General features: G+C 43.4%; 1 protein-coding gene across 1 annotated transcript in view; it reads right to left on the reverse strand.

Moving 5' to 3' along the window:
• LOC134968785 (polycystin-1-like protein 2) overlaps positions 1 to 26,691 on the reverse strand; it is a 206,213-nt gene that overhangs the window by 75,971 nt on the left and 103,551 nt on the right. The window contains exon 19 of the mRNA XM_063944269.1: positions 21,531 to 21,756. Coding sequence (XP_063800339.1) covers positions 21,531 to 21,756 — 226 coding nt within the window. The remainder of the gene's footprint in view (positions 1 to 21,530; positions 21,757 to 26,691) is intronic.

Raw genomic sequence — 26,691 nt, forward strand, 5'->3', positions numbered from 1 at the left:
ATAAGCCAAAACACGGTATTTACCACCGCCTCCCCCTACCCGCATCCCAACTTCCCCCCTGGGAGCCTACACAGTTCATACAGTAGACAGGGAGGGAGGTCAGGTTACAATAAATGTACAACACAATACTACAGTATACTGTATATGAAAATCAGATAGAAAAAACTGCAGTCACTTTGATAGGTGTGTAAATGGTACAGTAGCAGTGATCCCTTCTCATAAAATGCAACACAGATTCTCTATCGCAGATGATCAACAGTACTGCATCAGGATACACTCATTTATATTTATTGGTATGTCTACGGGTGCTCATTACCGCTGTGTATTTTAGATAGAGCAATCAGACACTCCTGCAGATTTACCCTGACTTATGTGAAATCTGTGTGCACACTTCTATTGAATGGATTACAATTTTTTTTTAATAAACTGTCAGAAAAAAAAAATACATTGGCACTTTGGGAATCGAACCCAGGACACTAAGCGTGGCAAGCGGAAGCCTTCACCATTTGCCCACGTTGCTGCATGGAAGATACACAAGTTTATGTGTAAAAGTACTGCAAGCAGCAATTCCTTCCAATTGGTGTTTGGTTATGCCATTAGGGGACTTGGACACTCATATAGCAAAACACGGTATTTAATGCACTGTACATACTTTAAAGTCAATAAACTAAATTATTCCTTTCACACATTAGTTGCGTCTGCATACACTATTGCTTTGTCTACGGGACTTGGACGCTCACATGCAGTAACACGGCTATTGACAAGTGTTTTAACACGTTTGTTTGCGTCCGTATAAACTATTTTTATTTTAGTTTTGTACTCTCTCCGTCTGACCATTGGTCACCATCTGTATGTACAGTATGCAGTACAGGACTGTATATTAACATTACAGTCGTCAATAACCATTTGCCAGAGCTTGTACTGTAGATCAATCCGCCGCTATTCGATCTAAAGTACTGGATTAGTGGAGCATTAGCCACCCAATGGTGGAGATGTGTATTGCTTGCTGAGTATGTAGTCGTGCCTCAACGCGCCTGTCCATGATTAAACTCAGCAACCTAAGCTATCGCCTAGGTGCAACTAAACCTCTGTTTAGGTGGAGAAACAGCCAAGATAACAGAGGCTCCATCTGTAATCACAGTATTTAATTGCCGTTCAGTCTGCACCTCCAGCATATATAGAAAAAGGTATTAAGACTAATTTCCTATGTTTTCTCCTACAGCATCATCCTCTGATCAGTTCCTATTGGTGTTGCATGGATCTCTACCAGCCAGTGGCGGGTGATGTAACATTCTGGAGTACAAATGACAAGGGCTGGTACCTGTAACCACCTGACTGGTTTGTCATCTTCTATGACGTCTACACCCAGTCTGCAGTCATATACGCACCCCGTCCCCGTGTGGCGCTGCACTTAGCAAAACACATACAAATTGCTACGTATTTGTATGGCCGCAGCTTGGTATCACAGCGCTACCGTTGCATATGTAGAGACTACTAGCACTTAGTGGTTGGAGCTGACACAGAGCAATATATGCATAAACAAAAGGGAGAAAGAAGAAGGCTCTTGTGTGGGCGCACTCATTAATGGTAGTTAAATAACTAGAATGAATAACACTAGGTTGATTAGTCAGCAGATAAAACAAAATTTATTTGGAAATATTAAGATATTTGGAAATATTAAGAATATAATTGCCCCTGGTTGAGGAGATGTGAATGATCCCTGATAAAAATGTTCTGGTCCTGCCTCAGGAAATGAGATGGAGAGGGGTAGAGACACTGCAAGTCATAAACCCTTTCTCACCCGGCCAGTACAGATGATCTGTATTAAGGAGATCAATTAAGTCAATTGATTTTAGATTCTGTCATAATCCTAATGAAGGAATAACAGCTGTTATGGCAATAAGTAATAATAGAAACAAATCAAAGGATATACCAGGGTAAAGAAAAAAAAGGATAGGAACAAATGGTGATGCTGCTGTTGGAGTCACATACCACACATCATATGCAATGATTGATGTTCTACAACACTGAGTATTCCCTGTGAGTCTCCACCTCAGGTACTAACTCAGCCCACACTGTTTCGCTTCCAAGATCGGACGAGATCGGGCATTAGCAGTGTGGTTTGATAGTAGAAGGATTTGGTCAGACGTCCAATGAGAGTGCACCTATATAGGGGGGGATAATTAGCTGGGTCTTATAGATATAGTGTGGATCTGCTTTTTGTGTTAGACAGGAGACATCAAGTCCCACACCGGTGGTATTGTGTCCCTGGATCACAAATGAGAGTCCACGAAAAAGGAAGATATATAGATTTATGAAAAAAACGAAGATATATAGATTTATGAAAAAAACCCTAAAAAGGATAATGGAGATCAATTAGGCTGTAGTTATTAGGAACGGGTGATAAAAATTACCCGTCCGTATAGATACAAATGGATAAAGAAACACGGATCAAGAAATTTTTTTATATATATGTGTACATTGGTACTGGTGTAAGGAACAGAAAATATGTCAAAGATAATTGTAGATACAAATAAATAGTACTGGTATATGCAATGAAATAATCACTAGTGACATGGGTGTCATTAGAAACACTTTGTGTGAATTGGAGCTGTTATAATCATTAGGATATAGGGAAATAGACATGAAATTCTCATATAACCCATGCAGCAATATGACAACAGGATCTGCAGGAGGAAAGTCAAAGAAGAATGCAGTATTTCTTTCCTAAAAATGCAGTTTTTAATCCTGATGCAATAAACTAAGATGCATAAGCCTGGAAAAAGGCATAAATGAAGCTGCACGGATATAGATACAATTTCTATGACAGCTGGGCAAAAATTAGCCCAAAATGGCAGGATGGAATGATCTGACCTGAGGCTAGGAGTGAATCACTTGCAGTTGGACAAAACAGGACCCATTGGAATGGAAAACATGTTTCACCCCTGTGGGGCTTGCTCACTTCCTGGGTCTGTGTGTGAAAAGCTAGGAGATTTATACCTCCTGATTAGGACTGTATCCAATGAAAAAGGAGGCTGGGTAATTGGTGTGAGTGGATGCTGTGAACAGCTGATATCTGCAGCCAGGGGAAGTGCTGGGACGGAAAGGAAACACTGAGGTCCGCGGCGCCATTTTGGAAGAGGGCAGTTAGCCCTTAGTTGTATGGCCATGGTTCTATAATGATGAAAATATAAATAAAATAAAAATAAATATAAATGAACGAAGAACAGACCTGGTGTGCAGTGTGCGATAGGTCTGCGACTGGACTGTATATGAAAATGGACCTGAAAAAAGGAGTCCATTGCTTGCGGCCACGTGATCGCAGCAGTCTGAGGTGACTGACATGGCCTGACCCTCTGCCCTGTCAGCATTCACCGGGCAGCGTACATATAGGCGATTAGTGCGCCTTCAGATATAATAGCTGTCAGCGGTGTTTTTAGGTCCAAAAGGACGGAACAAAAACCGCCATTTTGGAATGGGGCAGATATGCCTTCGCCGAGCGACCAATGGGATACCGTTAGTGGGCTGGTTCAATGCGACCGCCGGGCAAAGTGTATAAGTGATTAGTGCACCTGCTGAGATGATAGCTGTGGGCGGACTAGGGGGGAAAAAAACATTATCGACCATTTTAGAGTGGGGCAATTATGCCCTTGTATGCTATTAGGATATTATTGATAAGCAGATTGGATATGGCATAAGATATGGTATATATGGGTATGTTGGGGATATGGGATGTGAAGGGATGTGACTATGGAAGTAGATGGACGGTTGTGATTGGCGATGGTAGTGACATGGGATTGTTTAGGCTGCGATTTGGGACGTGAAGTAAAGGAACGGATAGACTGGTGATGTGTGCCATGGTGTGTGCATGATTTGGTTGGGGCAAGTGAGTTGACAGGTGGGATGGGCTGTGGAGCGAAGGAAAATGGATAGGTATATGGGGAGGGAAATGGGGGGGGGGGGGGAAGAGGGGGGGGGGTGTTTTGGTTGGTGGGTGGGGGTAGGGGGGGGGGTTTATTATTTGGGGGGGGGAGAAAAGGGGGGGGGTTGTATAGGGGTTAGGGGGTGGGAGGGGTGTGTGTTAAGGGGGGTAGGAGGGTTTGTTTAATTTGTAGGGGGGGGGTGTTTTAAGTAAGTTTTTATGGGGGGGGGAAAAGAAGGGGGGGGGGAAAGGTTGGGGAGTGGGGGAGTGAAAGTGGGAGGGAGGTGCTGGGTATTAATGGTGGGCTGGGTGGGTGGGTTGGAGTGTGGGGGAAAGGGGAATTAATTAGGGGGGATTTAGGGTGTTAAAGGGGGAAAAAAAAAAAAGGGGGAGGAGAGGAAAGTGAGGTTAGGGGAATAGTGCGGGGGGCTAGTGGGATGAGGTGGTTAGAAATTGTGACAAATGAACATAAAAGCGGGTTAAAATTATTAAAATACCAAATTGTGGTAACTGATTACTAGATGTGTTGATGGGGTGTAGGTTTTACAAGAAAGCCCCATAATTGATATTCTCATTGAGTCCCAATGGTTTTAGGCTGCCCAGACGGAAAATCCATTCGCTTTCTCTTTTTAATAGTTCTTGAGTAATATCACCTCCACGGATGCCCAACTTAATAAGATCAAGACAAAAAACTTTCAGATCCTTGGTTGATCCTTTATGAGTGGAGTAGAAGTGTCTGGCGACTGAAGTAAGTTGTTTCATTCTGGTGATATCGTGTTGAGCATTCCTGATATTTCCCATGTGTTCTAAAATCCTCTCCTTCAATTTTCTGGTGGTCATGCCTATGTATTTGAGGTCACAGCTGCAGGTTAGACAATAAATTACTGTCTGTGAGTTGCAGTTAAAGAAATGTTGTATCTTGACCGATTGTCCATATCTATCAGTAACTGCATTGTTACGTAGAATATGTGGACATAATTTGCAGTGACCACAGGGGAAGGTACCAGTTGTCTGCGGTTTTTTGGAGGTGGAAGTCATGAAGTGACTGCGGACCACATGATCCTTGATATTTTTTGACCTGCGCCAGCTCATTTGAACTGGAGTATTGGCGTATGGTGCCAGGTCCGGATCTAATTGTAATACCGGTAGATGCTTGGATATGGCGTTTTGAAGCATTCGCCATTCTGGGCAAAAGGTGCCAATAAACCTGATGTTTTCTTCTTGTACGGGTTTTTCCTTGATTTTTCTGAAAATGAGATCTTCTCTTTTGATCGTCTTAGTGGCTGAATAGGCACGTTTGAGCGAACGTTTGCTGTAGCCTCTGGTCAGAAGACGATTGGTTAGTTCCCAGCTTTTCTTGTGAAATACCGAGTCTTCCGAGCAGTTCCTTCTTAGACGCAGGTACTCCCCCTTGGGAATGTTTTCAATTGTTGGGGGAAAATGTGAACTAGTTTGGTGGAGAAGGCTGTTGGTTGCCGTTTCTTTGCGGTATAGTTCAGTTGCCAAAAAACCTGTGTTGGATTTGTAGATATTGAGATCCAGAAAGGGGACCGTTTCTGAGCTGATGGTGTATGTGAGTACTATATTGAGATCATTAGTGTTGAGCAATTTGATGAATTCTGTTAGTAGTTCTTTGTTACCATCCCAAATGATGAAAATGTCGTCAATGTAGCGAAGCCACATGACGATGTGTGAGATGTATTTTTCATTGGCAGAATTGAAGACGGTACAATGTTCCCACCATCCAAGGAAAAGGTTGGCATAAGTGGGCGCACAAGCTGCGCCCATTGCTGTCCCTCTTATTTGTAGGTAAAATTGATCTTTGAAGACAAAGTAATTTTTGGCAAGAACAAAGTGAAGTAACTGTTGGAGAAAGTTGGAGAAATCACTTTCTCCTCCTTGATCAAGAAAAAATTTAACTGCTGTGAGGCCATGGTGATGGCTAATGCTCGTGTATAGGGCCTCCACATCACACGTCACCAGCAAGAAATTATTTTCAAAATGTATATCATGAATTTTTCTTAGAAGGTCTGCTGTGTCTTGTAAGTATGATGGTAATGAGAGTACAAATTCTCGGAGATGTAGGTCAAGGAATCGACTGGGTTTTTCCAAAAGTCCTCCGTTACCTGACATAATTGGTCTGCCAGGGGGATGTTCTACGTCCTTATGTATTTTGGGTAATAGGTAGAATGTGGGTGTTTTTGGATTTTGAACTGTTAGGTATTTGAATTCTTGTTGTGTGATAGTACCTCTTGTTGCTGTGTCCTGAATCAGGTGGTTATAAGACTGAAGGAAATCCGAAGTGGGATTGCCCAAAAGCTTCTTATAACAAGTGGTATTGTCTAATTGGCGTCGAGCTTCCGTGATATACATTTGCTGTGGCCAAATGACAATATTGCCCCCCTTGTCTGATGGTTTGATGATAACGTCCCTCCAGCTTTGAAGTTCTTGTAATGCCCTTCTCTCATGGAATTTGAGATTGGAGGGGAAACGATGTATGTTCTTCTTAGTCTGGGTATATATGTTATCAAATTCTTTGGAGACTAAGTTAAGAAAGACTCGAATTTCGGGGCTGTTCTGATCCGGAGGGAAAAAGGAGGACTTGGGTCTACATGTAGGTCTAGAGGTAGAGGCTTCATTATCTGCTGATTCCATGTGGAGATCTTCTAGAATGGTAAGGGCGTTGAGGTCCTCCATGGATAAATCGGGATCAGGTGTATTGGCAAAATTTCTATTTTTTGAGAAAAATTTCTTCAGGAGGAGTTTTCTACCATAAAGTCGAAGGTCTTTTTCCCACATAAATCGGTCAAAAGATCGGGAAGGTGAGAAAGAGAGTCCCTTGGTAAGTATGGTCATATGATCTGAAGATAAGATTTTGTCAGATAAATTGATGACTTGTAATTGGCCTGTGGAGGCCAGATCTACCGTGTTGTCTTTCTCTGTCTCACAGGATATCTCGGGTTCCGGGGTATATCCCAATCTGAGTTTCTTGGGTTGTCTCTTCTGTCCCCCTCGCCTTGTCTTCCTCGTGATTTGAGGCGGCCTCTCCCTCTCTGGCCTCGTTCTAAAAAACGTGGGGAGAATTCTTCAGTGTCTTCTCGATCAAAGTTTTCACTAGCCGAGTCGCCGCTATTTGAGGATTCGAATTCTGATAGTGTGGGGTCCTCCCGTGTTTTTTTACTGTTGTTCCTGTTGTTAGGGGGTGGCGGGTTCCACCTGAAAACGTCTCCTTTGGAAAAGTCTCTCTTATCCCGCATAAACTTTCCTCGTTTACGGTCTACAATGTTGCGTTCATAGTTGTCGATCTCTTTTTTGAATTTTTCAAAGGCAGTCTGAAAATTCGAATCCTTTTCCCAAGTCTCCAGGGTCTTTCCCAAATCTGCGATTTCTTTTTCCACCTGATCAATTACTAGAGTGTCGTGTTTTATTAGTATATGTAATAATTCGTTAGAACATTTCAGAAGGGCTGTTTCCCATTCTGTTTTTAAATTGTCCGTCGCGAGCGGAAAAGAGGGGAAGATCTTGGGTCTTAGGCCTCTTGGTGCAATTTTATGTTTTACATAATTTTCTAGAGTGGTTACATCCCACGATAGGCGAACTCTTCTCTGTAAGTTCTTCTGTAATTTGGAAAAACTTGTTTTCCAATCACTGCTTAAAGAGGTTGGTTCCGATGTCTCAGAAAATGGATCACCAAAATTGTCCAGGTTTTGGCGTCTTGTTAATTCATTTTTTAGGGAAAATGTGGTCATAATTGAGTATGATATTGTCGTAAGTAGATGTCCACAGTGCAAGGGTGAATGAGAATTATTGTTTGTTTTTTATTTTTGGGGATCACGGGCCAAAAAAGGTTAATAAGTGTGAGAATAGAAAATGATAATGGACCGTGCCTATGGGTCAGAGGCTGATGTATTCACCAGCATAGAATAATAACTGTTACACAAAGGGGGCGACCCGGCACCGGTCTGAAAATAGTTTTTGATTACAGAAAAACCAAATTTGGACAATTTTCAAGTAAAATCTTTAATATAATGTCCAGTTTGGGGGTGCGCCCAGAGCCAGTGACATATGCATAAACAAAAGGGAGAAAGAAGAAGGCTCTTGTGTGGGCGCACTCATTAATGGTAGTTAAATAACTAGAATGAATAACACTAGGTTGATTAGTCAGCAGATAAAACAAAATTTATTTGGAAATATTAAGAATATAATTGCCCCTGGTTGAGGAGATGTGAATGATCCCTGATAAAAATGTTCTGGTCCTGCCTCAGGAAATGAGATGGAGAGGGGTAGAGACACTGCAAGTCATAAACCCTTTCTCACCCGGCCAGTACAGATGATCTGTATTAATGAGATCAATTAAGTCAATTGATTTTAGATTCTGTCATAATCCTAATGAAGGAATAACAGCTGTTATGGCAATAAGTAATAATAGAAACAAATCAAAGGATATACCAGGGTAAAGAAAAAAAAGGATAGGAACAAATGGTGATGCTGCTGTTGGAGTCACATACCACACATCATATGCAATGATTGATGTTCTACAACACTGAGTATTCCCTGTGAGTCTCCACCTCAGGTACTAACTCAGCCCACACTGTTTCGCTTCCAAGATCGGACGAGATCGGGCATTAGCAGTGTGGTTTGATAGTAGAAGGATTTGGTCAGACGTCCAATGAGAGTGCACCTATATAGGGGGGGATAATTAGCTGGGTCTTATAGATATAGTGTGGATCTGCTTTTTGTGTTAGACAGGAGACATCAAGTCCCACACCGGTGGTATTGTGTCCCTGGATCACAAATGAGAGTCCACGAAAAAGGAAGATATATAGATTTATGAAAAAAACGAAGATATATAGATTTATGAAAAAAAACCTAAAAAGGATAATGGAGATCAATTAGGCTGTAGTTATTAGGAACGGGTGATAAAAATTACCCGTCCGTATAGATACAAATGGATAAAGAAACACGGATCAAGAAATTTTTTTATATATATGTGTACATTGGTACTGGTGTAAGGAACAGAAAATATGTCAAAGATAATTGTAGATACAAATAAATAGTACTGGTATATGCAATGAAATAATCACTAGTGACATGGGTGTCATTAGAAACACTTTGTGTGAATTGGAGCTGTTATAATCATTAGGATATAGGGAAATAGACATGAAATTCTCATATAACCCATGCAGCAATATGACAACAGGATCTGCAGGAGGAAAGTCAAAGAAGAATGCAGTATTTCTTTCCTAAAAATGCAGTTTTTAATCCTGATGCAATAAACTAAGATGCATAAGCCTGGAAAAAGGCATAAATGAAGCTGCACGGATATAGATACAATTTCTATGACAGCTGGGCAAAAATTAGCCCAAAATGGCAGGATGGAATGATCTGACCTGAGGCTAGGAGTGAATCACTTGCAGTTGGACAAAACAGGACCCATTGGAATGGAAAACATGTTTCACCCCTGTGGGGCTTGCTCACTTCCTGGGTCTGTGTGTGAAAAGCTAGGAGATTTATACCTCCTGATTAGGACTGTATCCAATGAAAAAGGGTAATTGGTGTGAGTGGATGCTGTGAACAGCTGATATCTGCAGCCAGGGGAAGTGCAGAGGACGGAAAGGAAACACTGAGGTCCGCGGCGCCATTTTGGAAGAGGGCAGTTAGCCCTTAGTTGTATGGCCATGGTTCTATAATGATGAAAATATAAATAAAATAAAAATAAATATAAATGAACGAAGAACAGACCTGGTGTGCAGTGTGCGATAGGTCTGCGACTGGACTGTATATGAAAATGGACCTGAAAAAAGGAGTCCATTGCTTGCGGCCACGTGATCGCAGCAGTCTGAGGTGACTGACATGGCCTGACCCTCTGCCCTGTCAGCATTCACCGGGCAGCGTACATATAGGCGATTAGTGCGCCTTCAGATATAATAGCTGTCAGCGGTGTTTTTAGGTCCAAAAGGACGGAACAAAAACCGCCATTTTGGAATGGGGCAGATATGCCTTCGCCGAGCGACCAATGGGATACCGTTAGTGGGCTGGTTCAATGCGACCGCCGGGCAAAGTGTATAAGTGATTAGTGCACCTGCTGAGATGATAGCTGTGGGCGGACTAGGGGGGAAAAAAAACATTATCGACCATTTTAGAGTGGGGCAATTATGCCCTTGTATGCTATTAGGATATTATTGATAAGCAGATTGGATATGGCATAAGATGTGGTATATATGGGTATGTTGGGGATATGGGATGTGAAGGGATGTGACTATGGAAGTAGATGGACGGTTGTGATTGGCGATGGTAGTGACATGGGATTGTTTAGGCTGCGATTTGGGACGTGAAGTAAAGGAACGGATAGACTGGTGATGTGTGCCATGGTGTGTGCATGATTTGGTTGGGGCAAGTGAGTTGACAGGTGGGATGGGCTGTGGAGCGAAGGAAAATGGATAGGTATATGGGGAGGGAAATGGGGGGGGGGGAAGAGGGGGGGGGGGTGTTTTGGTTGGTGGGTGGGGGTAGGGGGGGTGTTTATTATTTTGGGGGGGGGGGGGAGAAAAGGGGGGGGGTTTGTATAGGGGTTAGGGGGTGGGAGGGGGGGGTGTTAAGGGGGGTAGGAGGGTTTGTTTAATTTGTAGGGGGGGGGGTGTTTTAAGTAAGTTTTTATGGGGGGGGAAAAGAAGGGGGGGGGGAAAGGTTGGGGAGTGGGGGAGTGAAAGTGGGAGGGAGGTGCTGGGTATTAATGGTGGGCTGGGTGGGTGGGTTGGAGTGTGGGGGAAAGGGGAATTAATTAGGGGGGATTTAGGGTGTTAAAGGGGGAAAAAAAAAAAAAAAAGGGGGAGGAGAGGAAAGTGAGGTTAGGGGAATAGTGCGGGGGGCTAGTGGGATGAGGTGGTTAGAAATTGTGACAAATGAACATAAAAGCGGGTTAAAATTATTAAAATACCAAATTGTGGTAACTGATTACTAGATGTGTTGATGGGGTGTAGGTTTTACAAGAAAGCCCCATAATTGATATTCTCATTGAGTCCCAATGGTTTTAGGCTGCCCAGATGGAAAATCCATTCGCTTTCTCTTTTTAATAGTTCTTGAGTAATATCACCTCCACGGATGCCCAACTTAATAAGATCAAGACAAAAAACTTTCAGATCCTTGGTTGATCCTTTATGAGTGGAGTAGAAGTGTCTGGCGACTGAAGTAAGTTGTTTCATTCTGGTGATATCGTGTTGAGCATTCCTGATATTTCCCATGTGTTCTAAAATCCTCTCCTTCAATTTTCTGGTGGTCATGCCTATGTATTTGAGGTCACAGCTGCAGGTTAGACAATAAATTACTGTCTGTGAGTTGCAGTTAAAGAAATGTTGTATCTTGACCGATTGTCCATATCTATCAGTAACTGCATTGTTACGTAGAATATGTGGACATAATTTGCAGTGACCACAGGGGAAGGTACCAGTTGTCTGCGGTTTTTTGGAGGTGGAAGTCATGAAGTGACTGCGGACCACATGATCCTTGATATTTTTTGACCTGCGCCAGCTCATTTGAACTGGAGTATTGGCGTATGGTGCCAGGTCCGGATCTAATTGTAATACCGGTAGATGCTTGGATATGGCGTTTTGAAGCATTCGCCATTCTGGGCAAAAGGTGCCAATAAACCTGATGTTTTCTTCTTGTACGGGTTTTTCCTTGATTTTTCTGAAAATGAGATCTTCTCTTTTGATCGTCTTAGTGGCTGAATAGGCACGTTTGAGCGAACGTTTGCTGTAGCCTCTGGTCAGAAGACGATTGGTTAGTTCCCAGCTTTTCTTGTGAAATACCGAGTCTTCCGAGCAGTTCCTTCTTAGACGCAGGTACTCCCCCTTGGGAATGTTTTCAATTGTTGGGGGAAAATGTGAACTAGTTTGGTGGAGAAGGCTGTTGGTTGCCGTTTCTTTGCGGTATAGTTCAGTTGCCAAAAAACCTGTGTTGGATTTGTAGATATTGAGATCCAGAAAGGGGACCGTTTCTGAGCTGATGGTGTATGTGAGTACTATATTGAGATCATTAGTGTTGAGCAATTTGATGAATTCTGTTAGTAGTTCTTTGTTACCATCCCAAATGATGAAAATGTCGTCAATGTAGCGAAGCCACATGACGATGTGTGAGATGTATTTTTCATTGGCAGAATTGAAGACGGTACAATGTTCCCACCATCCAAGGAAAAGGTTGGCATAAGTGGGCGCACAAGCTGCGCCCATTGCTGTCCCTCTTATTTGTAGGTAAAATTGATCTTTGAAGACAAAGTAATTTTTGGCAAGAACAAAGTGAAGTAACTGTTGGAGAAAGTTGGAGAAATCACTTTCTCCTCCTTGATCAAGAAAAAATTTAACTGCTGTGAGGCCATGGTGATGGCTAATGCTCGTGTATAGGGCCTCCACATCACACGTCACCAGCAAGAAATTATTTTCAAAATGTATATCATGAATTTTTCTTAGAAGGTCTGCTGTGTCTTGTAAGTATGATGGTAATGAGAGTACAAATTCTCGGAGATGTAGGTCAAGGAATCGACTGGGTTTTTCCAAAAGTCCTCCGTTACCTGACATAATTGGTCTGCCAGGGGGATGTTCTACGTCCTTATGTATTTTGGGTAATAGGTAGAATGTGGGTGTTTTTGGATTTTGAACTGTTAGGTATTTGAATTCTTGTTGTGTGATAGTACCTCTTGTTGCTGTGTCCTGAATCAGGTGGTTATAAGACTGAAGGAAATCCGAAGTGGGATTGCCCAAAAGCTTCTTATAACAAGTGGTATTGTCTAATTGGCGTCGAGCTTCCGTGATATACATTTGCTGTGGCCAAATGACAATATTGCCCCCCTTGTCTGATGGTTTGATGATAACGTCCCTCCAGCTTTGAAGTTCTTGTAATGCCCTTCTCTCATGGAATTTGAGATTGGAGGGGAAACGATGTATGTTCTTCTTAGTCTGGGTATATATGTTATCAAATTCTTTGGAGACTAAGTTAAGAAAGACTCGAATTTCGGGGCTGTTCTGATCCGGAGGGAAAAAGGAGGACTTGGGTCTACATGTAGGTCTAGAGGTAGAGGCTTCATTATCTGCTGATTCCATGTGGAGATCTTCTAGAATGGTAAGGGCGTTGAGGTCCTCCATGGATAAATCGGGATCAGGTGTATTGGCAAAATTTCTATTTTTTGAGAAAAATTTCTTCAGGAGGAGTTTTCTACCATAAAGTCGAAGGTCTTTTTCCCACATAAATCGGTCAAAAGATCGGGAAGGTGAGAAAGAGAGTCCCTTGGTAAGTATGGTCATATGATCTGAAGATAAGATTTTGTCAGATAAATTGATGACTTGTAATTGGCCTGTGGAGGCCAGATCTACCGTGTTGTCTTTCTCTGTCTCACAGGATATCTCGGGTTCCGGGGTATATCCCAATCTGAGTTTCTTGGGTTGTCTCTTCTGTCCCCCTCGCCTTGTCTTCCTCGTGATTTGAGGCGGCCTCTCCCTCTCTGGCCTCGTTCTAAAAAACGTGGGGAGAATTCTTCAGTGTCTTCTCGATCAAAGTTTTCACTAGCCGAGTCGCCGCTATTTGAGGATTCGAATTCTGATAGTGTGGGGTCCTCCCGTGTTTTTTTACTGTTGTTCCTGTTGTTAGGGGGTGGCGGGTTCCACCTGAAAACGTCTCCTTTGGAAAAGTCTCTCTTATCCCGCATAAACTTTCCTCGTTTACGGTCTACAATGTTGCGTTCATAGTTGTCGATCTCTTTTTTGAATTTTTCAAAGGCAGTCTGAAAATTCGAATCCTTTTCCCAAGTCTCCAGGGTCTTTCCCAAATCTGCGATTTCTTTTTCCACCTGATCAATTACTAGAGTGTCGTGTTTTGTTAGTATATGTAATAATTCGTTAGAACATTTCAGAAGGGCTGTTTCCCATTCTGTTTTTAAATTGTCCGTCGCGAGCGGAAAAGAGGGGAAGATCTTGGGTCTTAGGCCTCTTGTGTCACTAGTGATTATTTCATTGCATATACCAGTACTATTTATTTGTATCTACAATTATCTTTGACATATTTTCTGTTCCTTACACCAGTACCAATGTACACATATATATAAAAAAATTTCTTGATCCGTGTTTCTTTATCCATTTGTATCTATACGGACGGGTAATTTTTATCACCCGTTCCTAATAACTACAGCCTAATTGATCTCCATTATCCTTTTTAGGGTTTTTTTCATAAATCTATATATCTTCGTTTTTTTCATAAATCTATATATCTTCCTTTTTCGTGGACTCTCATTTGTGATCCAGGGACACAATACCACCGGTGTGGGACTTGATGTCTCCTGTCTAACACAAAAAGCAGATCCACACTATATCTATAAGACCCAGCTAATTATCCCCCCCTATATAGGTGCACTCTCATTGGACGTCTGACCAAATCCTTCTACTATCAAACCACACTGCTAATGCCCGATCTCGTCCGATCTTGGAAGCGAAACAGTGTGGGCTGAGTTAGTACCTGAGGTGGAGACTCACAGGGAATACTCAGTGTTGTAGAACATCAATCATTGCATATGATGTGTGGTATGTGACTCCAACAGCAGCATCACCATTTGTTCCTATCCTTTTTTTTCTTTACCCTGGTATATCCTTTGATTTATTTCTATTATTACTTATTGCCATAACAGCTGTTATTCCTTCATTAGGATTATGACAGAATCTAAAATCAATTGACTTAATTGATCTCATTAATACAGATCATCTGTACTGGCCGGGTGAGAAAGGGTTTATGACTTGCAGTGTCTCTACCCCTCTCCATCTCATTTCCTGAGGCAGGACCAGAACATTTTTATCAGGGATCATTCACATCTCCTCAACCAGGGGCAATTATATTCTTAATATTTCCAAATAAATTTTGTTTTATCTGCTGACTAATCAACCTAGTGTTATTCATTCTAGTTATTTAACTACCATTAATGAGTGCGCCCACACAAGAGCCTTCTTCTTTCTCCCTTTTGTTTATGCATATGTCACTGGCTCTGGGCGCACCCCCAAACTGGACATTATATTAAAGATTTTACTTGAAAATTGTCCAAATTTGGTTTTTCTGTAATCAAAAACTATTTTCAGACCGGTGCCGGGTCGCCCCCTTTGTGTAACAGTTATTATTCTATGCTGGTGAATACATCAGCCTCTGACCCATAGGCACGGTCCATTATCATTTTCTATTCTCACACTTATTAACCTTTTTTGGCCCGTGATCCCCAAAAATAAAAAACAAACAATAATTCTCATTCACCCTTGCACTGTGGACATCTACTTACGACAATATCATACTCAATTATGACCACATTTTCCCTAAAAAATGAATTAACAAGACGCCAAAACCTGGACAATTTTGGTGATCCATTTTCTGAGACATCGGAACCAACCTCTTTAAGCAGTGATTGGAAAACAAGTTTTTCCAAATTACAGAAGAACTTACAGAGAAGAGTTCGCCTATCGTGGGATGTAACCACTCTAGAAAATTATGTAAAACATAAAATTGCACCAAGAGGCCTAAGACCCAAGATCTTCCCCTCTTTTCCGCTCGCGACGGACAATTTAAAAACAGAATGGGAAACAGCCCTTCTGAAATGTTCTAACGAATTATTACATATACTAATAAAACACGACACTCTAGTAATTGATCAGGTGGAAAAAGAAATCGCAGATTTGGGAAAGACCCTGGAGACTTGGGAAAAGGATTCGAATTTTCAGACTGCCTTTGAAAAATTCAAAAAAGAGATCGACAACTATGAACGCAACATTGTAGACCGTAAACGAGGAAAGTTTATGCGGGATAAGAGAGACTTTTCCAAAGGAGACGTTTTCAGGTGGAACCCGCCACCCCCTAACAACAGGAACAACAGTAAAAAAACACGGGAGGACCCCACACTATCAGAATTCGAATCCTCAAATAGCGGCGACTCGGCTAGTGAAAACTTTGATCGAGAAGACACTGAAGAATTCTCCCCACGTTTTTTAGAACGAGGCCAGAGAGGGAGAGGCCGCCTCAAATCACGAGGAAGACAAGGCGAGGGGGACAGAAGAGACAACCCAAGAAACTCAGATTGGGATATACCCCGGAACCCGAGATATCCTGTGAGACAGAGAAAGACAACACGGTAGATCTGGCCTCCACAGGCCAATTACAAGTCATCAATTTATCTGACAAAATCTTATCTTCAGATCATATGACCATACTTACCAAGGGACTCTCTTTCTCACCTTCCCGATCTTTTGACCGATTTATGTGGGAAAAAGACCTTCGACTTTATGGTAGAAAACTCCTCCTGAAGAAATTTTTCTCAAAAAATAGAAATTTTGCCAATACACCTGATCCCGATTTATCCATGGAGGACCTCAACGCCCTTACCATTCTAGAAGATCTCCACATGGAATCAGCAGATAATGAAGCCTCTACCTCTAGACCTACATGTAGACCCAAGTCCTCCTTTTTCCCTCCGGATCAGAACAGCCCCGAAATTCGAGTCTTTCTTAACTTAGTCTCCAAAGAATTTGATAACATATATACCCAGACTAAGAAGAACATACATCGTTTCCCCTCCAATCTCAAATTCCATGAGAGAAGGGCATTACAAGAACTTCAAAGCTGGAGGGACGTTATCATCAAACCATCAGACAAGGGGGGCAATATTGTCATTTGGCCACAGCAAATGTATATCACGGAAGCTCGACGCCAATTAGACAATACCACTTGTTATAAGAAGCTTTTGGGCAATCCCACTTCGGATTTCCTTCAGTCTTATAACCACCTGATTCAGGACACAGCAACAAGAGGTACTATCACACAACAAGAATTCAAATACCTAACAGTTCAAAATCCAAAAAACACCCACATTCTACCTATTACCCAAAATACATAAGGACGTAGAACATCCCCCTGGCAGACCAATTATGTCAGGTAACGGAGGACTTTTGGAAAAACCCAGTCGATTCCTTGACCTACATCTCCGAGAATTTGTACTCTCATTACCATCATACTTACAAGACACAGCAGACCTTCTAAGAAAAATTCATGATATACATTTTGAAAATAATTTCTTGCTGGTGACGTGTGATGTGGAGGCCCTATACACGAGCATTAGCCATCACCATGGCCTCACAGCAGTTAAATTTTTTCTTGATCAAGGAGGAGAAAGTGATTTCTCCAACTTTCTCCAACAGTTACTTCACTTTGTTCTTGCCAAAAATTACTTTGTCTTCAAAGATCAATTTTACCTACAAATAAGAGGGACAGCAATGGGCGCAGCTTGTGCGCCCACTTATGCCAACCTTTTCCTTGGATGGTGGGAACATTGTACCGTCTTCAATTCTGCCAATGAAAAATACATCTCACACATCGTCATGTGGCTTCGCTACATTGACGACATTTTCATCATTTGGGATGGTAACAAAGAACTACTAACAGAATTCATCAAATTGCTCAACACTAATGATCTCAATATAGTACTCACATACACCATCAGCTCAGAAACGGTCCCCTTTCTGGATCTCAATATCTACAAATCCAACACAGGTTTTTTGGCAACTGAACTATACCGCAAAGAAACGGCAACCAACAGCCTTCTCCACCAAACTAGTTCACATTTTCCCCCAACAATTGAAAACATTCCCAAGGGGGAGTACCTGCGTCTAAGAAGGAACTGCTCGGAAGACTCGGTATTTCACAAGAAAAGCTGGGAACTAACCAATCGTCTTCTGACCAGAGGCTACAGCAAACGTTCGCTCAAACGTGCCTATTCAGCCACTAAGACGATCAAAAGAGAAGATCTCATTTTCAGAAAAATCAAGGAAAAACCCGTACAAGAAGAAAACATCAGGTTTATTGGCACCTTTTGCCCAGAATGGCGAATGCTTCAAAACGCCATATCCAAGCATCTACCGGTATTACAATTAGATCCGGACCTGGCACCATACGCCAATACTCCAGTTCAAATGAGCTGGCGCAGGTCAAAAAATATCAAGGATCATGTGGTCCGCAGTCACTTCATGACTTCCACCTCCAAAAAACCGCAGACAACTGGTACCTTCCCCTGTGGTCACTGCAAATTATGTCCACATATTCTACGTAACAATGCAGTTACTGATAGATATGGACAATCGGTCAAGATACAACATTTCTTTAACTGCAACTCACAGACAGTAATTTATTGTCTAACCTGCAGCTGTGACCTCAAATACATAGGCATGACCACCAGAAAATTGAAGGAGAGGATTTTAGAACACATGGGAAATATCAGGAATGCTCAACACGATATCACCAGAATGAAACAACTTACTTCAGTCGCCAGACACTTCTACTCCACTCATAAAGGATCAACCAAGGATCTGAAAGTTTTTTGTCTTGATCTTATTAAGTTGGGCATCCGTGGAGGTGATATTACTCAAGAACTATTAAAAAGAGAAAGCGAATGGATTTTCCGTCTGGGCAGCCTAAAACCATTGGGACTCAATGAGAATATCAATTATGGGGCTTTCTTGTAAAACCTACACCCCATCAACACATCTAGTAATCAGTTACCACAATTTGGTATTTTAATAATTTTAACCCGCTTTTATGTTCATTTGTCACAATTTCTAACCACCTCATCCCACTAGCCCCCCGCACTATTCCCCTAACCTCACTTTCCTCTCCTCCCCCTTTTTTTTTTTTTTTTTTTCCCCCTTTAACACCCTAAATCCCCCCTAATTAATTCCCCTTTCCCCCACACTCCAACCCACCCACCCAGCCCACCATTAATACCCAGCACCTCCCTCCCACTTTCACTCCCCCACTCCCCAACCTTTCCCCCCCCCCTTCTTTTTCCCCCCCATAAAAACTTACTTAAAACACCCCCCCCCCTACAAATTAAACAAACCCTCCTACCCCCCTTAACACACACCCCTCCCACCCCCTAACCCCTATACAAACCCCCCCCCCCTTTTCTCCCCCCCCCCAAATAATAAACCCCCCCCCTACCCCCACCCACCAACCAAAACACCCCCCCCCTCTTTCCCCCCCCCCATTTCCCTCCCCATATACCTATCCATTTTCCTTCGCTCCACAGCCCATCCCACCTGTCAACTCACTTGCCCCAACCAAATCATGCACACACCATGGCACACATCACCAGTCTATCCGTTCCTTTACTTCACGTCCCAAATCGCAGCCTAAACAATCCCATGTCACTACCATCGCCAATCACAACCGTCCATCTACTTCCATAGTCACATCCCTTCACATCCCATATCCCCAACATACCCATATATACCACATCTTATGCCATATCCAATCTGCTTATCAATAATATCCTAATAGCATACAAGGGCATAATTGCCCCACTCTAAAATGGTCGATAATGTTTTTTTCCCCCCTAGTCCGCCCACAGCTATCATCTCAGCAGGTGCACTAATCACTTATACACTTTGCCCGGCGGTCGCATTGAACCAGCCCACTAACGGTATCCCATTGGTCGCTCGGCGAAGGCATATCTGCCCCATTCCAAAATGGCGGTTTTTGTTCCGTCCTTTTGGACCTAAAAACACCGCTGACAGCTATTATATCTGAAGGCGCACTAATCGCCTATATGTACGCTGCCCGGTGAATGCTGACAGGGCAGAGGGTCAGGCCATGTCAGTCACCTCAGACTGCTGCGATCACGTGGCCGCAAGCAATGGACTCCTTTTTTCAGGTCCATTTTCATATACAGTCCAGTCGCAGACCTATCGCACACTGCACACCAGGTCTGTTCTTCGTTCATTTATATTTATTTTTATTTTATTTATATTTTCATCATTATAGAACCATGGCCATACAACTAAGGGCTAACTGCCCTCTTCCAAAATGGCGCCGCGGACCTCAGTGTTTCCTTTCCGTCCCAGCACTTCCCCTGGCTGCAGATATCAGCTGTTCACAGCATCCACTCACACCAATTACCCAGCCTCCTTTTTCATTGGATACAGTCCTAATCAGGAGGTATAAATCTCCTAGCTTTTCACACACAGACCCAGGAAGTGAGCAAGCCCCACAGGGGTGAAACATGTTTTCCATTCCAATGGGTCCTGTTTTGTCCAACTGCAAGTGATTCACTCCTAGCCTCAGGTCAGATCATTCCATCCTGCCATTTTGGGCTAATTTTTGCCCAGCTGTCATAGAAATTGTATCTATATCCGTGCAGCTTCATTTATGCCTTTTTCCAGGCTTATGCATCTTAGTTTATTGCATCAGGATTAAAAACTGCATTTTTAGGAAAGAAATACTGCATTCTTCTTTGACTTTCCTCCTGCAGATCCTGTTGTCATATTGCTGCATGGGTTATATGAGAATTTCATGTCTATTTCCCTATATCCTAATGATTATAACAGCTCCAATTCACACAAAGTGTTTCTAATGACACCCATGTCACTAGTGATTATTTCATTGCATATACCAGTACTATTTATTTGTATCTACAATTATCTTTGACATATTTTCTGTTCCTTACACCAGTACCAATGTACACATATATATAAAAAAATTTCTTGATCCGTGTTTCTTTATCCATTTGTATCTATACGGACGGGTAATTTTTATCACCCGTTCCTAATAACTACAGCCTAATTGATCTCCATTATCCTTTTTAGGGTTTTTTTCATAAATCTATATATCTTCGTTTTTTTCATAAATCTATATATCTTCCTTTTTCGTGGACTCTCATTTGTGATCCAGGGACACAATACCACCGGTGTGGGACTTGATGTCTCCTGTCTAACACAAAAAGCAGATCCACACTATATCTATAAGACCCAGCTAATTATCCCCCCCTATATAGGTGCACTCTCATTGGACGTCTGACCAAATCCTTCTACTATCAAACCACACTGCTAATGCCCGATCTCGTCCGATCTTGGAAGCGAAACAGTGTGGGCTGAGTTAGTACCTGAGGTGGAGACTCACAGGGAATACTCAGTGTTGTAGAACATCAATCATTGCATATGATGTGTGGTATGTGACTCCAACAGCAGCATCACCATTTGTTCCTATCCTTTTTTTTCTTTACCCTGGTATATCCTTTGATTTGTTTCTATTATTACTTATTGCCATAACAGCTGTTATTCCTTCATTAGGATTATGACAGAATCTAAAATCAATTGACTGTATTGATCTCATTAATACAGATCATCTGTACTGGCCGGGTGAGAAAGGGTTTATGACTTGCAGTGTCTCTACCCCTCTCCATCTCATTTCCTGAGGCAGGACCAGAACATTTTTATCAGGGATCATTCACATCTCCTCAACCAGGGGCAATTATATTCTTAATATTTCCAAATAAATTTTGTTTTATCTGCTGACTAATCAACCTAGTGTTATTCATTCTAGTTATTTAACTACCATTAATGAGTGCGCCCACACAAGAGCCTTCTTCTTTCTCCCTTTTGTTTATGCATATGTCACTGGCTCTGGGCGCACCCCCAAACTGGACATTATATTAAAGATTTTACTTGAAAATTGTCCAAATTTGGTTTTTCTGTAATCAAAAACTATTTTCAGACCGGTGCCGGGTCGCCCCCTTTGTGTAACAGAGCAATATATGTACTCTCACCTCCAGAGTATTGTCCTTTAGACAGATGAACATCAATGTCATAGTTTGTCTGGTTTGGATGATACTCGTACCCAAGGTACAGGGCCAGGGGTATGTCCTCGCTGAGTTCCAGATGAATAACAAGAGGCATGCTGGCCGATGTTACATTTACCAGGAGGGACGTGAAATTAGCCAGGGACAAAAGGCTTTTCTCTCCGTCAGCCGTGGAATTCCTGGGTAATATTATCTGTGATAATACATCAGTATGGAGACGTTATGTTACACAGACACAAATAGCAATGAACACACAAATAGAATTAGGACAGATTTAAAATGTTTGATGTCTTACACCCGTTTTTCAGGGTTTCCCGATTTCTTTCTTTCAACCCCCACTGCAAGTTCATAATTTCTGGCTCTAATCTGACTTTCTTCTTCTTCTCTTTTCACTAGTCTTCTTCTATTTTTATTAACTGTCTTCTTCTTGCTTCCTTTCGTTATTTTTATTTTTTGATTGGGTTACTAGGATTTATAGTTTTATTTTATGGATAAAATTTGAAACTTTGGCCCTCGTTCTGAGTTGATCGCTCTCTAGCTGCTTTTAGCAGCATCGCACACGCTAGGCCACCGCCCTCTGGGAGTGTATCTTAGCTTAGCAGAATTGCAAACGCTAAGCCGCCGCCTTCTGGGAGTTTATCTTAGCTTAGCAGAAGTGCAGTTTCTGAGCAGCTCCAAACCTACTCCTACCTTGCGATCACTGCAGACAGTTTAGTTCCTGCTTTGACGTCACAAACACGCCCTGCCAGCCACTCTCCCGTTCGGCCAGCCACTCCCCCGTTTCCCCAGGCACGCCTGCGTTTTTACCTGTCACACTTGCGTTTTTTAGCACACTCCCTGAAAACGGCCAGTTACCACCCAGAAACACCCACTTCCTGTCAATCACTCACCGATCAACAGAGCGTCAGAAAAGCGTTGCTTGACCTTGTGTAAAACTGCATAGTTTTGTGTGAAAGTACTTCGCGCATGCGTACTGCGGCCCGTACGCATGCGCAGAAATGACGCTTTTTCACCTAACCGCCGCGCTGCGACCGAAAGCAGCTAGCGATCAACTCGGAATGAGGGCCTTTGTTATTCTGCTGTGACCGCTTCCATTTAATCGGTGACACTGCTTTACTGAACACAATGTATGTCTAGATTTGTTCCTGTCTCCTCTTGATTGAATGGCTTCATGTACGATTTTACATATACTGTATACAGTCTATTGTTGCTTGTCATTCTACGTTATATGTCGATGCATTGTAATATTCCTGTACCTTTTTGTCAAAGTTTCTTAATAACTTTAATAAAAACTGATTGTATTTCTGTATAAAACAATACACTGAAACCACTGTTCCCTGGTCCTATGCACTCTTTCCACAAATCCAATCTATTGCTTAGGCAGACTGACGGAGGGCAGATAAACTTGCCAAACCTGTCTGTCAAGTGATAGGTGCACTCATATATCCACCCGTCCGTGAGCACCCTTTTATAGCGTCCCCCAGGGTCAGCGGCACAATATCAGGTGGCTCTGAGCCCACTAGTAGTCGGGGCACATTGCAATAATGACATTAATAAAGTAGGGTGCGCTATGGGGGTTATTCAGGTTTGTTAGTAAACCAAAAAAGCAAGCAACTGGACAAAACCATGTGCACTGCAGGTTCAGCAGATGTAACCTGTGCAGAGAGAGTTGGATTTGGGTGGGTTATATTGTTTCTGTGCAGGGTATATACTGACTGCTTAATTTCTACACTGCAATTTAGATTTCAGTTTGAACACACCACACCCAAATCTAACTCTCTCTGCACATGTTACATCTGCCCCACATGCACATAGTTTTGCCCAATTGCTTGCTTTTTTGGTTTGCTAACAAACCTGAATAAGGCCCTATAGTCAATATACCCGAGAAAATGAAATCCAAACAAACTGAGGAACGCATAGAAAATATTCTAAATACCTACTAACATTAAGGGGGTAATTTAGACCTGATCGTAGCAGCAAATTTGTTAGCTAGTGGGCAAAACCATGTGCACTGCAGGGGGCGGGTAAGGGGGGGGGGGTCGGCGGGCAGATATAACGTGCAGAGAGAGTTAGATTTGGGTGGGTTATATTGTTTCTGTGCAGGGTAAATACTGGCTACTTTATTGGTACAGTGCAATTTAGATTTCAGTTTGAACACACCCCACCCAAATCTAACTCTCTCTGCACATGTTACATCTGTCCCCCTCTGCAATGCTCATGGGGGGTAATTCAGACCTGATCCCTTGCTATCATTTTTTGCAGCGCTGCGATCAGGTCAGAACTGCGCATGCATATGCACCGCAATGCGCAGACGTGTCACACGGGTACAAAGCGGAGCATTGCTGTGCAATGGGTTTTACGAAGAATCCATTCGCACAGCCGATCGCAAAGACATTGACAGGAAGAGGGCGTTTGTGGGTGTCAACTGACCGTTTTCAGGGGATGGTTGGAAAAACGCAGGCGTGTCCAAACGTTTGCAGGGAGGGTTCCTGACGTCAATTCCAGTCCTGAACAGGCTGAAGTGATCGCAGCGGCTGAATAAGTCCTGGGCTGTGAAGAAGGGGCTGCCAAGAGAAATCCTGGGCCCCGGTACAGTAACTTCCCAGGGCCCCCCCCTGCAGAGGGTGTGGCTACACCCTGTTAGTTACATGGCTGCACCACTTTGGGGGCATGTCTAGCACACGAGAAGCACCCACTCACAGGAGCATCATATAGTATATGCAGAAATGCCACACTACTTTCAGGACTTACTATGATTAAAGTTGAATAAACTGAAATGTTGACTTGCACATTAGTGGTCATCACCAGATATATAACTACATTAGTAAGTCCCGAGAGTGCCACAGTATTTCTGCTTATACTTCCTGTCATCCCACTAAGGGCACCCGGAAATTGCACAGTATTGTGGACAAAGTGCCAGCCATGACATATAGGGGGTAATTCAGAGTTGATCGCAGCAGCAAATTTGTTAGCAGTTGGGCAAAACCATGGGGGTCATTCCGACCCGTTTGCACGCAGCAGTTCTTTGCTGAAAACATTGTATTTTAAGCACCACCATGGCCACACTCCAGCCCAGCAGTCAGCAGCGTGTGCTGGGCTTAGGAGAAGAGCTGTAGCTGCTGCTGCCAGTTAAGGGGGAGATAGCTCGGGGCACCCACAGGACCCTCACTGGGCCCCTCCATCAGACCTGGGCCCGGGTAATTTGTACCCTCTCCCCCCTCTCTGGACACCACTGTGTGCAGAGACTGCATAAGATTTGTTGGTACAGCTCTGCTACACAGGCGTTCACACACTTGCAAAGCTATAATATACTCCCATATTGGCGGCGACTATCTGTTCGCAGCGCTGCAAAAAAACCCTAGCGAGCGATCAGGTCTGAATTAGGCCCTAAATCCAAATCATTTTGGGAATAGAGAAAAATATACATCCTCATTTACTAAATACAGGGACATGTAAGCTTAAATTCAGTGGCGTAACTACCACCCCCGCAGCCACTGCAGAGGATTGGAGGTGCAGGGGTGCGGGGGCGCCGCCACTGATTGCTGCCGTGAGTTCGGGAAGGAGCCGGAGGGTACAGCGCGAGCCTCTCCTGTGTCCTACCTGGGTCTCCGGCGGTGGCGGCGGCGTGTCTGTCAAATGAAGTGCCGGTTCGTGAGCCAATCAGAGCTCGCGGACCGGCAGCCAATCAGGAGCTACAGCTGCCGGTACGTGAGCTCTGATTGGCTCACGAACCGGCACTTCATTTGACAGACACGCTGCTGGAGACACAGGACAGACCCGGAGAGGTGTGCGCTGTACCCTCCGGCTCCTTCCCGGACTCACAGACTGTACCCTCCTTCCAGCACAGCAGCGGGGGATGGGTGTGTACCTGGCACTGGGGGGGCATATTTGGCACTGGGGGCATATGTATAGTAGGCACTGGGGGGACATATGGGGCATTGGGGGCATATGTGTTTCTGGCACTATGGGGGTATATTTTTATCTGGCACTGTGGGGGAATATCTGGCACTGGGGGCATATGTGGCACTGGGAGCACAGCCCTAGCAACAAGCATTATTCCCTGGTAACAAGCACAACACCCAGCTCATGAAATCCCTGGCAACAAGCATTACCCCCTAGCAACGAGCATGACACCCTGAGCATGAAACCCCTGGCAACGAGCATGGAACCAAGAGCATGAAACCCCTGGCAACGAGCAGATAATTTAAAAGTAATTAGAAGTCTTACTGTAGGGCTAAATGTGTAATGGGCTTTGCGGTGTGTGGCATAATGTATCATGGACATTGCGGTATGTCGTATTATGTGTCACAGGCATTACAATGTGTGGCATACTATATCACGGGCATTGTGGTATGTGGTATAATGTCTCAGGGGCATTGCGGTGTGTGTCACAGGCATTACGGTGTGTGGCATACTCAGGGCTGTTTCTAGCCAATTTGGCTCCCAGTGCAAGATTTCAAAATGCGCCCCCCCCCATTGACATGAAAAATATATATATGCGCCCCCCCCCCCCATAGATAGAAAAAGCAAGCGCGTGCGCTCCCGGCAAGGGTGTGTGGCCTCATTAAAATGGGCGTGGCCTTATCTGATCTCATCATCACGGCCACCACAGGAAAAAAAAGTCTCCATTTTACACATTGCGGCAGGCACGTGTCCCCATTTTACACATTGCGGCAGGCACGTGTTCCCATTTTACACATTGCGGCAGGCACGCGTTCCCATTTTACACATTGCGGCAGGCACGTGTCCCCATTTTACACAGTATTGCAGGCAAGTGTCCCCATTTTACACAGTATGGCAGGCACGTGTCCCCATTTTACACAGTACGGCAGGCAAGTGTCCCCATTTTACACAGTACGGCAGGCAAGAGTCCCCATTTTACACATTACAGCAGGCACGTGTCCCCATTTTATACAGTACGGCAGGCAAGAGTCCCCATTTTACACAGTATGCAGGCACGAGTCCCCATTTTACACATTGCGGCAGGCAGGTGTCCCCATTTTACACAGTACGGCAGGCAATAGTCCCCATTTTAAACAGTATTGCAGGCAAGTGTCCCCATTTTTACACAGTATTGCAGGCAAGTGTCCCCATTTTTACACAGTATTGCAGGCAAGTGTCCCCATTT

The sequence above is a fragment of the Pseudophryne corroboree genome, chromosome 11 (assembly GCF_028390025.1).
Source record: "Pseudophryne corroboree isolate aPseCor3 chromosome 11, aPseCor3.hap2, whole genome shotgun sequence".
NCBI lineage: Eukaryota > Metazoa > Chordata > Amphibia > Anura > Myobatrachidae > Pseudophryne > Pseudophryne corroboree.